Genomic DNA, 13,306 nt, shown 5'->3' with positions numbered 1-13,306 from the left:
TAGTGGTAGGTTGACTAAAGCAAATAAACTCAAGGTAAGTATAGTAACAAGTCCTAGTTGCAATCTCGGAACACCCAATAAGAGGATAGTATGTGGCCGGTCTAAACTACGTGGCATGTTCAACAATGCCAGGAGCCTGGCAGACAAGATGGGTGAACTAGAGGTACTGTTGTATGAGTAGGATTTGGATTTTGTGGGAATTTCAGAGACCTGGTTCAACAGCTCTCATGATTGGCTGGCAACCATTCAAAGGCATTCCCTTTATTGCAAGGATAGAGAGGGTAAAAAAGGGGGGGGGGGGGTATGCCTATATATCAAGAATAATGTATGTAAGTGAATGTGAGAGATGACATCACTAAGGGAGCTAGGGAGGAGGTGGAATACTTATGGGTAGAGCTCTAAAGGGATGAAGCTAAGGGGAAAATAATACTGGGAGTATTCTATAGGCCCCCTAACCAGAGGGAGACGGATCTCCTATCACAATTTGGATTAGCAGCAAGGATGGGAAGTGTTATCATAATGGAGGATTTTAATTATCTAGACATAGATTGGGTGGAGGGAATCATGCATTTGTTTAAGGCTCGCCAGTTCCTAAATATCTTGCAGGACAATTTCATGGTTCAGATGGTAGGCACACCAACTAGAAATAAAGCATTACTGGATCTACTTATTACCAACAATACAGACCCGATCACGGATCTGGAAATATGGGGCAATTTAGGAAACAGCGATCACAGGTCAATTGGCTTCAGTATAAATCACACAAATAGGAAACACAAGGGGAATACAAAGGCACTGAATTTCAAAATAGCCATCCTCCCTAAACTACAAACCTTGCTAGAAGACATAAATTGGGATAAAATCTTAGGAACAAAGAACATGGAGGAGAGATGGGTTGGCTTTAAGAGCATATTAAATAAGGGCATTAGCCAATGCATCCCATTGGGTAATAAATTTAAAAGCGCCAACAAAAGTCCCAGGTGGCTTAACTCCAATGTAAAAATGCATATAAAAGCAAAGGATGTTAACAGTATGTAAGTATGTAAACAGTAAAAAAGGCAGGACAGACGATATTGGCCCCATAAAAAATGAGGAAGGTCATCTGGTTACAAAGGATGGGGAGATGGCGAAGGTATTTCATTTATTCTTCTCCTCAGTCTTCACAAGGGAATCGGGGGGCCTTCAGTAACCAAAACTGCAGTGTTTATCCTCATGACACATCACAGGAAGAAGCTCCATGGTTAACAGAGGACAGAATTAAAATTAGACTTGGGAAACTTAACATTAATAACTCACTGGGACCAGATGGCTTGCACCCGAGTGTACTTGGGGACCTCAGTCAAGTAATTGCTAGACCATTGTTCCTAATTTTTACTGACAGTCTACTGACTGGAATGGTACCAGCTGATTGGAGAAAAACCAATGTAGCACCAATATATAAAAAGGTCCCAAAATACATCTCTGGGAATTACAGACCAGTTAGCCTAACATCAATAGTATGCAAGCTCTTTGAGGGGATGATAAGGGACTATATACACATGATTTTAGTAATGAGAATGGTATCATTAGTAGTAATCCAGAATGGATTCATGAAGAATCGTGCTTGCCAAACCAATCTATTAACCTTCTATGAGGAGGTGAGTTGCCATCTAGATAAAGGAAGGCCCGTAGACGTGGTGTATTTGGATTTTGCAAAAGCATTTGACACAGTTCCCCATAAACATTTATATTTACAAAATAAGGTCCGTTGCCATGGACCAGAGGGTGAGTACATGGATTTAAAACTGGCTACAAAGGCGAGTTCAGAGGGTGGTGATAAATGGGGAGTACTGTGAATGGTCAGGGGTGGGTAGTGGGGTCCCCCAGGATTCTGGGCTGGGACTAATTCTATTTAATTTGTTCATAAACCACCTGGAGGATGGGATAAACAGTTCAATCTCTGTATTTGCGTACAATACTAAGCTAAGCAGGGCAATAACTTCTCCGCAGGATGTGATAACCTTGCAAAAGGATCTTAACAAATGTAATGGGGTGGGCAACTACATGGCAAATGCAGTTTAATGTAGAAAAATGTAAAATAATGCATTTGGGTGGCAAAAATATGAATGCAATCTATACACTGGGGGGAGAACCTCTGGGGGACTCTAGGATGGAAAAGGACCTGGGGGTGCTAGTAGATGATAGTCTCAGCAATGGCATGCAATGCCAAGCTGCTGCTAACAAAGCAAACAGAATATTGGCATGCATTAAAAAAGGGATTAACTCCAGAGATAAAACAATAATTCTCCTGCTCTACAAGACCCTGGTCCGGCCTCACCTGGAGTATGCTGCCCAGTTTTAGGCACCAGTCCTTAGGAAGGATGTACTGGAAATGGAGCGAGTACAAAGAAGGGCAAGAAAGCGATATATAACAAATATATATTTTTTGTTTTTATATATATATATATATATATATATATATATATATTTTATTATTATTTTTTGTATGGTTGGTTGTTTGACACATGTAATAGGGCGCTGTAAAGCCCCCTTCTTTATTATACTTTGAATAATGTTTTACACAAATTGAGTTTTAGTTATGGGTAGGCAAGTGGGTGGGCTTTTTCCTTTTTTTTTTTTCTCTTTCTCTTTTGAAGAGGACATGATCAAGGATCTGGAGTGTTTTCTCGGGGTGGGTGGGGGGGCTAGTGTGGAGTATGTTAATGAAAATATTTATATAGATATATTGTGCAATGTGTATTTCTATGTTGTATGTTGGAATTTGTCTTAATAAAGAAAAAGTGATTATAAAAAAAAAATAAAAATAAAAATTGTGCCTTTCAAATTTCAGCCTAAGAAAAGGTATGTCAGGCCACAACACAGACTAGTTCTGCAGTCCAGGATAGGAACTGTGAGAACTCCTTGAGAACACTGGAAGTGTACACAGGACACACGGCAGCTCTAAATTTCAGAAACAACTAACAGGTATTTTTGTGCATTTATCAAACCGATATAACAAAGTCTTCAATGGTATATTTAACATGCCAAAAAGGGAAGTGAATAAAAGATGTTCATTGTTAGGGTTTACATACACTTTTAGGTTCTTAATTTGCATGAAAGTATTTACATAGATGATAGCAACAGTATACCCTGTCATGTATACATTTTTCTAATCCAGCTTCTTGTTTTTACAAGATGAACAATGGACAGCGACTGAAGGGTTGCTAAGGGCTAAAAGCCACCCATGTAATTGGCACCGGAAACCAAGATGCTCATTTTTACTTCCACTAGGAATACCAAATCTCTGATGATTAATTTCTCAGTCTTAAGGGAAGCTGTCTCATGCTTGTGACCCACTGGTGCTTTTTAAACACATTTCATGTTGCTAATAGTGTCTAAATGTTCAGTAGTCTGAAATTACACAATTCCTATTAGAATGAATTGTAAGTGCTAATTAATGTACTTGAACTAAAATGTTTACCAGTTTTGTAATTAATAGCATGATCATGTTTTTTATTGTATTGTGTTTTAAATGCTAAACTTTAGCAGAATACTAAACGGTGTTATCCAAACTCACCTCTGCTGGGATCCTAGGAGGAATTGCTGAAAAAATACAAACATATGTCAAATTAATAAAATTGCAAGCTAACTCTATAATACCATATATGTGGCATTAGTAAATGCTAACACACACTTAGCCTATCACTCAGAACCGGTGACTTCAGTACTTTTTCAGTGACTACACTGAAACAAGAATACAGATCAGGAGCTCTGATTTGCCTCTGATCTTCAGACTTGTCCAAAGTCAGTGTCTCAGAAAGTATTGAAGCTAGAAAGGCCAAAACAATCAGCATTTTCAGAATGATGTCAGCAATGCTAGACCCTGTATTTGGCTTTATTCACATCAGCACATAAACCTATACCTCTGTGTAGAGAGTCATGTTTATCCATATAGGGAATGACCGGTATTCCGTGCAGCCATCCTGCCAATATCAATGACAGCCTCAGAGATGCAGTGGTTGTGTCGATCTATCTGCCATTGCCAGTGTTTACATCCATACAGGGACGGACCCACAGCTCTGGACGGGAATCTGTTTCCTTCTAATAGGACTGGGCCAACCTCTAATCAAATCTACCTTGGGTATTTGGGGTTTTATCATGCCTCATCCAATGAGGTAAAGACGGTACTGCACTTCTTCCAGACCTATGGCACACTTCTTTGGGTTTGCTCTTGAACCCGCTTCTGGTATGGAGTTTAATATCGCCTCTACCCTGGGAAAATTAATCTCCCACTACATCATCTAGGTAGGCTACTGTGAAGTACTATTGAGACCTAAGGGTCTCATTCATCATTTGCTGAAATGTAGCAGGCTTGCAGGCCAAGCATACTTTGGGGTAGCAAATGGTGTCTTTTCTTTTGCCTGGTTCTAAATCTTGTGGGACCCAACCTCTCAATGAGTTCATAAACGCTGGGCATAGGGTAGGCATCAAACTTTGATACCTTGTTCAATTTTTTAAAGTCGTTACAGAACCTCAATGAATCATCATCGTCTTGGGAACCATTACTATTTGGCTATACGACTTCGTTTTGGCCTCCTCTATTAACGCAAGGTCTAATATGCTTTGTACATCCTTGGCTACTACTTGTCTGTGGGCCTACAATAAGACTTAAGTCAAACTCAAATATTGGAGTCCATAATAAAGCTAATGGTTAATTATTTTTGTGCAGTCTGGCAATTCTGAGAAAATTATTCTTATTTCATTACAGAAACTCACTTTTTGCTTCTAGGCTACAAACAGGGACTCAGCTTTCTAAACCTCCCATATGCCCTTCTTTTTCTTTGGAGTCTGGCTAAGAGGGCTTCTCCATCTTTCTGGGCTTACATTAAATTTGCATTCTAGATCTTCTCCTTCTTCCATATGTCTGGCTGCTATACCCTGTAGTTTATCTGCTCAACCCAAATTATCTCATAGGGTTCCTGCTATTTAGCAAGAATCCTACTCTTTCCACTGTGGGCACTTCACAGATCTATTGTATCCCCAGCTTTGGGCAGCATCAGTATAACAGACTCACAGCTGTTATAGCAACCAAAAGCTGTTTATGTTTTGAATCCTGTCTGTCGGCTACCTACTAGAAGTGTTTTTTTACTGTTGCCTGATCAATTCTACATGCTGCCGAAGATACCGCTAATGTTGAGGTTAATTAATAAAAAATATTCATGGCATTATTTCAAATGTGTGTGTGTATATATAACCAATTTTTTTTTTTACATTTTGGAGAGAGAAGTCAAGGGTTGGAATCCCTGTCAGGTCTTTATTGTGCCGGTTGTTGCTATGGTTGAATAAGTGCCTTTGGAAAGGTCTTGTCAGCTTGCAATCGCAAAATTAGTTCTAGTTGTAGATCAACATCAGACTTCTTTTGCTGAGCCTCTGCTTCATAGATTCACCTTCTTCATTTGTCCTGATGGCCATTAGTGACCCAAGACAGAAAGTACGTGCACGTCAGCAGGCCCTCCGTAGTCACGTCACGTCCAGCCCCACGCCATGTTGCATTCCACGCTGGTTACGGCTTTTTCCTGCTACCATCTGTTCACACAGCCACTGCTCAATGCTTCCACAATACTGGAAATTTCCTGAGAGGACGTGTGCCTGTATTATTCATATATTTATGAGTTGCCACTCTGTAATTAAACTGTTTATTTTAATGCTGCACTTAGTCTAGCACCCCTCTTTTTTTCCACTATATGTATCCTATTTACAGATGGCCATCCTGGACAAGATCTAGAGCTTTTTGCCCTTACTGGCTGGGCTTTATACCCTTTTTTCTTGAACCCTGAATTGACGCTATGGGTTCCAGTATGACCCCTTTATATACAGTATGTCCTACATTTCAAGTAGCTATAATTTACTTTCAGGTGAGTGTATGAAGGCTGCTAGGGCCCAAAGGTACCCTCTTGAAGAGATGCACGTTATTGATTATTATAACTACTCACCTCCAAATTTATCCGGTGGTTTGCTTGTTATAATTGGTGGTAACACTTGAATAATTGAGACAGGAACCTCTACGACACACATTTATTGTAAGTTGAAAATACCCATATTAAATTCAAACAATTGAAATATTAGGCTGGTTATTATCATACCTATACCTTTGTTGTGTCTCGCTGGCTGCTACCTATAGGACACCCCCACATTTGCCTGTGTTTTGGTCCATGTTGGTGTTATGTCTCCGCATCTACTCACCTGTATTGATCTAAGTTATACACCAATTAATGTAAGTGAACTAGGATCATTTTAAGTGCTTGTACAATGCACATTGCTTTGAAAAAATGTATAGATAGTTTGTTAACGTTGTTTTTTCCATCTATTTAGATATACAGTTAAGCTCCTGAGGAAGCACTTTGCAGTGAGAAACCAGTTGTGCGGGAACTGTTCGCAACCCAGGCTGGAATAGTCCCCAAATGACAGTCATCAGGCAGATTAAATTTTTTTGTCATTTGTTATGTCACTCCGTATCGGGGTAACTAACCAACAATGAAGGTGCTATTCAATAGATGAATATTTGGTTATACACTTTGGATAATACTCAATTTTAATATTGTAGTCGTTTTTTTATATTTTTGTATGAATTTTGTTAAAATAAAGATGTACATATGTTTTTAATCTTAACATTTGTGCCTGAAAAAGTCCATCTTTTCCTTGCAAATCTCCTTCTATGAAATATTAGGAAATTGCATTGTGTACTTTATTGGAGCCCTCAGCAACAACCTGTGGTGACACTCTGCATTAGTGAATAGTCTATTTGTCTACCTTGACTGTGTGTATGGTTGTGTATTTCTGCCCTAACAGAGCGTGTGTCTGCTGTGTGTGTGTGCCCTGACTTTTTGTGCATGTTTCTGCCCTGGCCATCTGTTTTCTGACCACTTGTGTGTCTTTTTTTACTGTGTCTGTTTTTCAAAGGACAACAGCATGTAATGTAACGTACTGTGAACTACCGTATTTATTGGCGTATAACACGCACTTGTTTTACCCTGAAAATAGAGGGTAAACCGTGCTTGTGTGTTATACGCCGATATCTGTTTTTTTACAGGGGGCAGGGATCGGGAGTCCGCCCCGGGTGCCACCGATTGGGAGGGTGTCAGGCCGTGGGACAGCGCTGCCAGTAAACTCTAATGTTCAGAAAACATTACTGCCAGCCCTTTGTCTTATACCGCTCCTCCTGTGTAACTCTCAATGTAACTCTAAGCCTCTGACTCCCTTAATTAACACTGCTCATTGTGGCTGCTCTCCTCATCCCACTCTGCCTCCTCCTCGTGTGTAGCTTTTCATTGGAAGAGGAGAGCGGTCACGTGACCATCAATGACAGAGAGGAGAGCAGTCACATGACCAGGTCCACAAGAGAAAGCGGCATTAATGGAGGTATTTAGAAGCTTTCATTTACAATGAGAGTGACACAGGAGAAGCGGTGGATGAGAAGGGGCTGACAATGTGAAGTTTTCTTAACCTTGGAATATGCTTGCAGCGCTGTCCCTGTCCCAGTGCTGGGAGTGCAGGGGGGGGGTCTTTATAATGAAAGGGGGCTGTGTGTTGTACAGGGGGCCGTGTACTATGCAGGTGGGGTCTGTGTATTATGCCAGGGGGCTGTGTAACTTTTTCTCCTGAAACGTCTCTCTTAAAGTTAAGATGCGTGTTATACGCCTGTGCGTGTTATACGCCAATAAATACGGTATTGTCAGGGCTGGCTTAGCCCTTCCTTCTCTGGGCTGGCTGCTCAGCTGTCGGCTATTTGCCAGCTCTCATCTCTCTCCACAGTTACCCAGCTGTCCCTGATCCTGCTCGTTTGACCTGCCTACTTAAAGCTGTCCAGCTCACTTCATCTTTGCCTTCTCCTTGTTCACATCACAAGAAACCATCTCCTGCGGTTCTGTTTAAAGACTGGCTTGCTGACATCCCTTCTGGCTCCTTATCCTGCTTGCTGTTGCTCCACTTGGGTCCCCGACTTCTGGCCTCGCTGATTACCTGATCTGGTTATTGAACTCTGGCCTGGCTGACTACCCGATCCGGTTACTGGACTCTGGCTATGCTTTGACTACGCTTACTCTATTTACCTTTTTATTTTTTATTAATAAACAAGTGTGATTTAATTGTACTTCTGTCTCGATTTGGTTCATGGATTCTGACAGGTATATACTGTATGCATTATACTTATCTATGCAAAAGGTTATTGGAGCCAGGTACTGGAGAGGATACTGCAAATCCTTGAGTACTGTATACAAGCTGCTGAAAGATGGCAAGTGGCTCAGATGTGAAGTTTGCAATCGCAAAGCTGAGAAATGCCAATTACCAGCTGTGGAAGTTTAATCTAGGAATGTTTCTGAACAAGGATGACTCATGGCAAGTGCTGAATACAGACAGACCCACAAACGGAGAGACGGAGGATTGGGACAGGAAGAATAGACAGGCAATAGCGACTATAAGCTTACTAGTGGAAGATGACCAGCTTATCCACAGAGAAAACGGCCAAAGGTATGTGGACTTCATTACAAAAAATACATAAGCAAAGAAGTGGCCTCATATCTGAAGAGACAAGGAATAGTACACTAGAAAACCACACCATGCACATGCTGTTGAGAAGGGGTGTTGGAAGGACAACAGCATGCAATGTAACGTACTGTGAACTATATACTGTATGTATTATACTTATCTATGCAACATCTGTGTGCATGAGGTTGTCTGTCCTGATTCTGGGTGTGCAATACAGAGCCTGTGTACTCCATTAAGGTCAAATGGTGACAACAAAGGGAAGAGAAGACACACTGGAGGATAATGTAACATTGCAAAGGAAAAAGGTTGCTAGGGAGTGGGAGCGCCGCACTAAACAAAAATGTTGCGTGAGCCAAAAGAGTATAAAGCTGAGTGTGTACAGGAAGCCTTCAGTACTGCTATAAGGAAGTAGGAGGAGAGCGGGAAGGTGAGAGCAAACACTCAAATTAGGGAAGAGGTTAAATCTTTGGTCCTTTTATACATTTTTTTTCTTCCTGTTTGTGTCCCATTGGGGAGATTTCCTTCCTTTTCCTGCCCATATAACAGATGTCTCCAAGACAAGATTGTTGTTCTGGTGACTTTAACATTTTGTATTTCTCATCACTTTAGGTTTTGGTGACAATGGTTAAGAGGACAACATACAGGGTGAATCTACCTGATTATTTATAGAAAAGCCAATGATTGTCATCATAAATCTAAAACATGGGCAAAGAAAAAATTAAAAATACATATATACTATATGCATATACACACATACCGATCAGCCATATTATTATAACCACTGACTGGTACTGTACAGTGAATAACATTAATTATCTTACAATGGTTTCTGAATAACGGTGAGATTTAAATGGCAGCAAGTGAACATGTTGTTCCTGAAGTTGGTCTGTTTAAAGCAGAAAAAATTATGAATTTGGCATTTGAGCGACTTTCACAAGGGTCAAATTGTAATGACCAGACGACTGGGTCAGAGCAACTCCAAAACTGCAGCTCTTGTGGGATGTTTCCAGTCTGCAGTGGTCAGGACCTACCAAAAGTAGTCCAAGGAAGGAAAATCGACAACAGAGTCATATTCACGTGGGGAGCGAAGGCTGGCACGTAATGTTCGATCTATTAGAAGAACTTCTGTAGCCCAGATTGCTGAATAGTGATGGACGAACTTCCAACGGGACGTTTCGCAAACGCGGACTGCAAACGTGGCCGATAGTTCGCAAACCGTAACGTTCGCGGCGGGCCCCATTGACTTCAATGGGAGGCGAACTTTGCAAACCTACAGGTCAAATTTGCAGCCACAAAATAATTACTAGCTGTGCAAACATAGTCCCACCACATGGCCAATGACATAACACATGTATGAGGTGAATCTGGGATCGACAACTACAATTATTCTTTTTTTTTATATGTGAAATTGTGACAATTCAGGACTGTGGAGCGCATGAAGGCAATGAAGGAGAGGGAAGGCCAGGGTAGGCAAAGAAGAGGGTGCAGGAGATGATCACCAGCAGCGTGACATACAGCAATGACACCTGCACCATGATAGAGTGATCTGACACCAGCACTGTGATAGAGAGCACTGACATCAGCAGCGTGACATAAAGCACTGACACCAGCACCGTGATATACAGCACTGACATCAGCAGCGTGACATAAAGCACTGACACCAGCACCATGATATACAGCACTGACACCAGCACCGTGATAGAGAGCACTGACATCAGCAGTGTGACATACAGCAGTGACACCTGCACCGTGATAGAGTGATCTGACACCAGCACCATGATAGAGAGCACTGACATCAGCAGCGTTACATAAAGCACTGACACCAGCACCATGATCGAGAGCACTGACATCAGCAGCGTGACATACAGCAATGACACCTGCACTGTGATAGAGTGATCTGACACCAGCACTGTGATAGAGAGCACTGACATCAGCAGCATGACATAAAGCACTGACACCAGCACCGTGATATACAGCACTGACATCAGCAGCGTGACATAAAGCACTGACACCAGCACCGTGATATACAGCACTGACATCAGCACCGTGATATACAGCACTGACATCAGCAGCGTGACATAAAGCACTGACACCAGCACCATGATATACAGCACTGACACCAGCAGCGTGATAGAGAGCACTGACATCAGCAGTGTGACATACAGCAGTGACACCTGCACCGTGATAGAGTGATCTGACACCAGCACCATGATCGAGAGCACTGACATCAGCAGCGTGACATACAGCAATGACACCTGCACTGTGATAGAGTGATCTGACACCAGCACTGTGATAGAGAGCACTGACATCAGCAGCATGACATAAAGCACTGACACCAGCACCGTGATATACAGCACTGACATCAGCAGCGTGACATAAAGCACTGACACCAGCACCGTGATATACAGCACTGACATCAGCAGCGTGACATAAAGCACTGACACCAGCACCATGATATACAGCACTGACACCAGCACCGTGATAGAGAGCACTGACATCAGCAGTGTGACATACAGCAGTGACACCTGCACCGTGATAGAGTGATCTGACACCAGCACCATGATAGAGAGCACTGACATCAGCAGCGTTACATAAAGCACTGACACCAGCACCATGATCGAGAGCACTGACATCAGCAGCGTGACATACAGCAATGACACCTGCACTGTGATAGAGTGATCTGACACCAGCACTGTGATAGAGAGCACTGACATCAGCAGCATGACATAAAGCACTGACACCAGCACCGTGATATACAGCACTGACATCAGCAGCGTGACATAAAGCACTGACACCAGCACCGTGATAGAGAGCACTGACATCAGCAGTGTGACATACAGCAATGACACCTGCACCGTGATAGAGTGATCTGACACCAGCACCATGATAGAGAGCACTGACATCAGCAGCGTGACATAAAGCACTGACACCAGCACCATGATCGAGAGCACTGACATCAGCAGCGTGACATACAGCAATGACACCTGCACTGTGATAGAGTGATCTGACACCAGCACCGTGATAGAGAGCACTGACATCAGCAGCGTGACATAAAGCACTGACACCAGCATCGTGATATACAGCACTGACACCAGCACCATGATAGAGAGCACTGACATCAGCAGCGTGACATACAGCAATGACACCTGCACCGTGATAGAGAGCACTGACATCAGCAGCGTGACATAAAGCACTGACACCAGCACCGTGATATACAGCACTGACACTGGCACCGTGATATACAGCACTGACACCTGCACCATAAGCAGCCCCAGGAGGAAGTCAGCATAGCACAGGGATGGTGGGAGCCCCTCATAATGAGCATAGCACAGGGATGGTGGGAGCCCCTCATAATATGCACAGCAGAGGTACAGCCCCAGGAGGAAGTCAGCACAGCACAGGGATGGTGGGAGCCCCTCATAATAAGAAGCCCCAGGAGGATGTCAGCATAGCACAGGGATGGTGGGAGCCCCTCATAATAAGCAGCCCCAGGAGGAAGTCAGCGCAGCACAGGGATGGGGGGAGCCCCTCATAATAAGCAGCCCCAGGAGGAAGTCAGCACAGCACAGGGATGGTGGGAGCCCCTCATAATGAGCATAGCACAGGGATGGTGGGAGCCCCTCATAATATGCACAGCAGAGGTACAGCCCCAGGAGGAAGTCAGCACAGCACAGGGATGGTGGGAGCCCCTCATAATAAGCAGCCCCAGGAGGAAGTGAGCACAGCACAGGGATGGTGGGAGCCCCTCATAATAAGCAGCCCCAGTAGAAATATGACACCGCTCAACCTCTTCAAAGAGGAGGGTACGGGCATATAGTACGGTGTGCTTTTTTTGGACAAGGAAGTGAGTCAAATGAAGAAAGAAGGTCTGTGTGCTCGATTAAAAAAATCGTTTATAGACATATACATGGTCTACTGGTCACATGTGTTGAATTCCTCCGAGATCCATGCCTCATTCATTTTTAGAAATGTGAGGTAGTTAACACTGTCGTGAGCTAGGCGAGTACGCTTATCGATCACGATCCCCCCTGCTGCGCTGAACGTCCTTTCGGACAGGACACTGGACGAGGGGCAAGCCAACAGTTCGATTGCAAATTGGGCAAGCTCTGGCCAGAGGTCAAGCCTGCCCACCCAGTAGTCCAGGGGTCCATCACTCCTCAGAGCATCCACATCGGCCGTTAACCCGATGTAGTCGGACACCTGACGGTCTAGGCGTTCCCTGATGCTGGATCCGGATGACACCTGTCGATGGGTCGACTGAAAGAATGACCTCATATCCGAAGTCACCAACACATCTTCAAACCGGCCTCTTCTTGCAGGCGCTGTTGGATTGGTACCCGCAACTCCTTCTCTGGGAGTGGGAATTGCTCCTCTGCCAGCGCACGCAAAAGCAGAATGCAGCATTTCTCGAAGCAAGGCCTGGAAGTGCTCCATTCTGACAGCCCTCTGTGACGGCGGTAACATTTCTGCCATTTTGTGTTTGTACCGGGGGTCTAAGTACGTTGCCACCCAGTACTGGTCCTTGACCCTTATGCTTTTTATACGGGGGTCCCTATTAAAACACTGGAGCATGAAGGCCCCCATTTGCACTAAACTGGAAGCGGTGTGGTGGCCTGGCTCCTGCTCATCATCCAGGATAATGTCGTCCTCTTCATTCTCCTCTCCCCATCCACGCACAACAACAGGGATCCCAGAAAGGTTTAAAGCATGCTCTTCTTGCTCCTCCTCATCCGCCCCGGCACCATCCTGTTCTGACTTCTCTTCAGACTCCTGTTGTTAACTT

At 43.6% G+C, this 13,306-nt stretch overlaps 1 protein-coding gene across 8 annotated transcripts in view; it reads right to left on the bottom strand.

Moving 5' to 3' along the window:
• The window catches only part of CALCOCO2 (calcium binding and coiled-coil domain 2), a 209,473-nt gene that overhangs the window by 11,966 nt on the left and 184,201 nt on the right, over positions 1–13,306 (bottom strand). For all 8 annotated transcript variants that reach the window (XM_077459788.1, XM_077459784.1, XM_077459780.1 and 5 more), the window contains one exon: positions 3,557–3,582. In XM_077459788.1, coding sequence (XP_077315914.1) covers positions 3,557–3,582 — 26 coding nt within the window. The remainder of the gene's footprint in view (positions 1–3,556; positions 3,583–13,306) is intronic.

Source organism: Lithobates pipiens, unplaced genomic scaffold (genome assembly GCF_037356315.1).
Source record: "Lithobates pipiens isolate NorthernLeopardFrog02 unplaced genomic scaffold, aLitPip1_a1.2 Scaffold_28, whole genome shotgun sequence".
In the NCBI taxonomy this organism is placed as follows: domain Eukaryota; kingdom Metazoa; phylum Chordata; class Amphibia; order Anura; family Ranidae; genus Lithobates; species Lithobates pipiens.
This window is presented reverse-complemented; position numbering and strand designations above follow the sequence as displayed.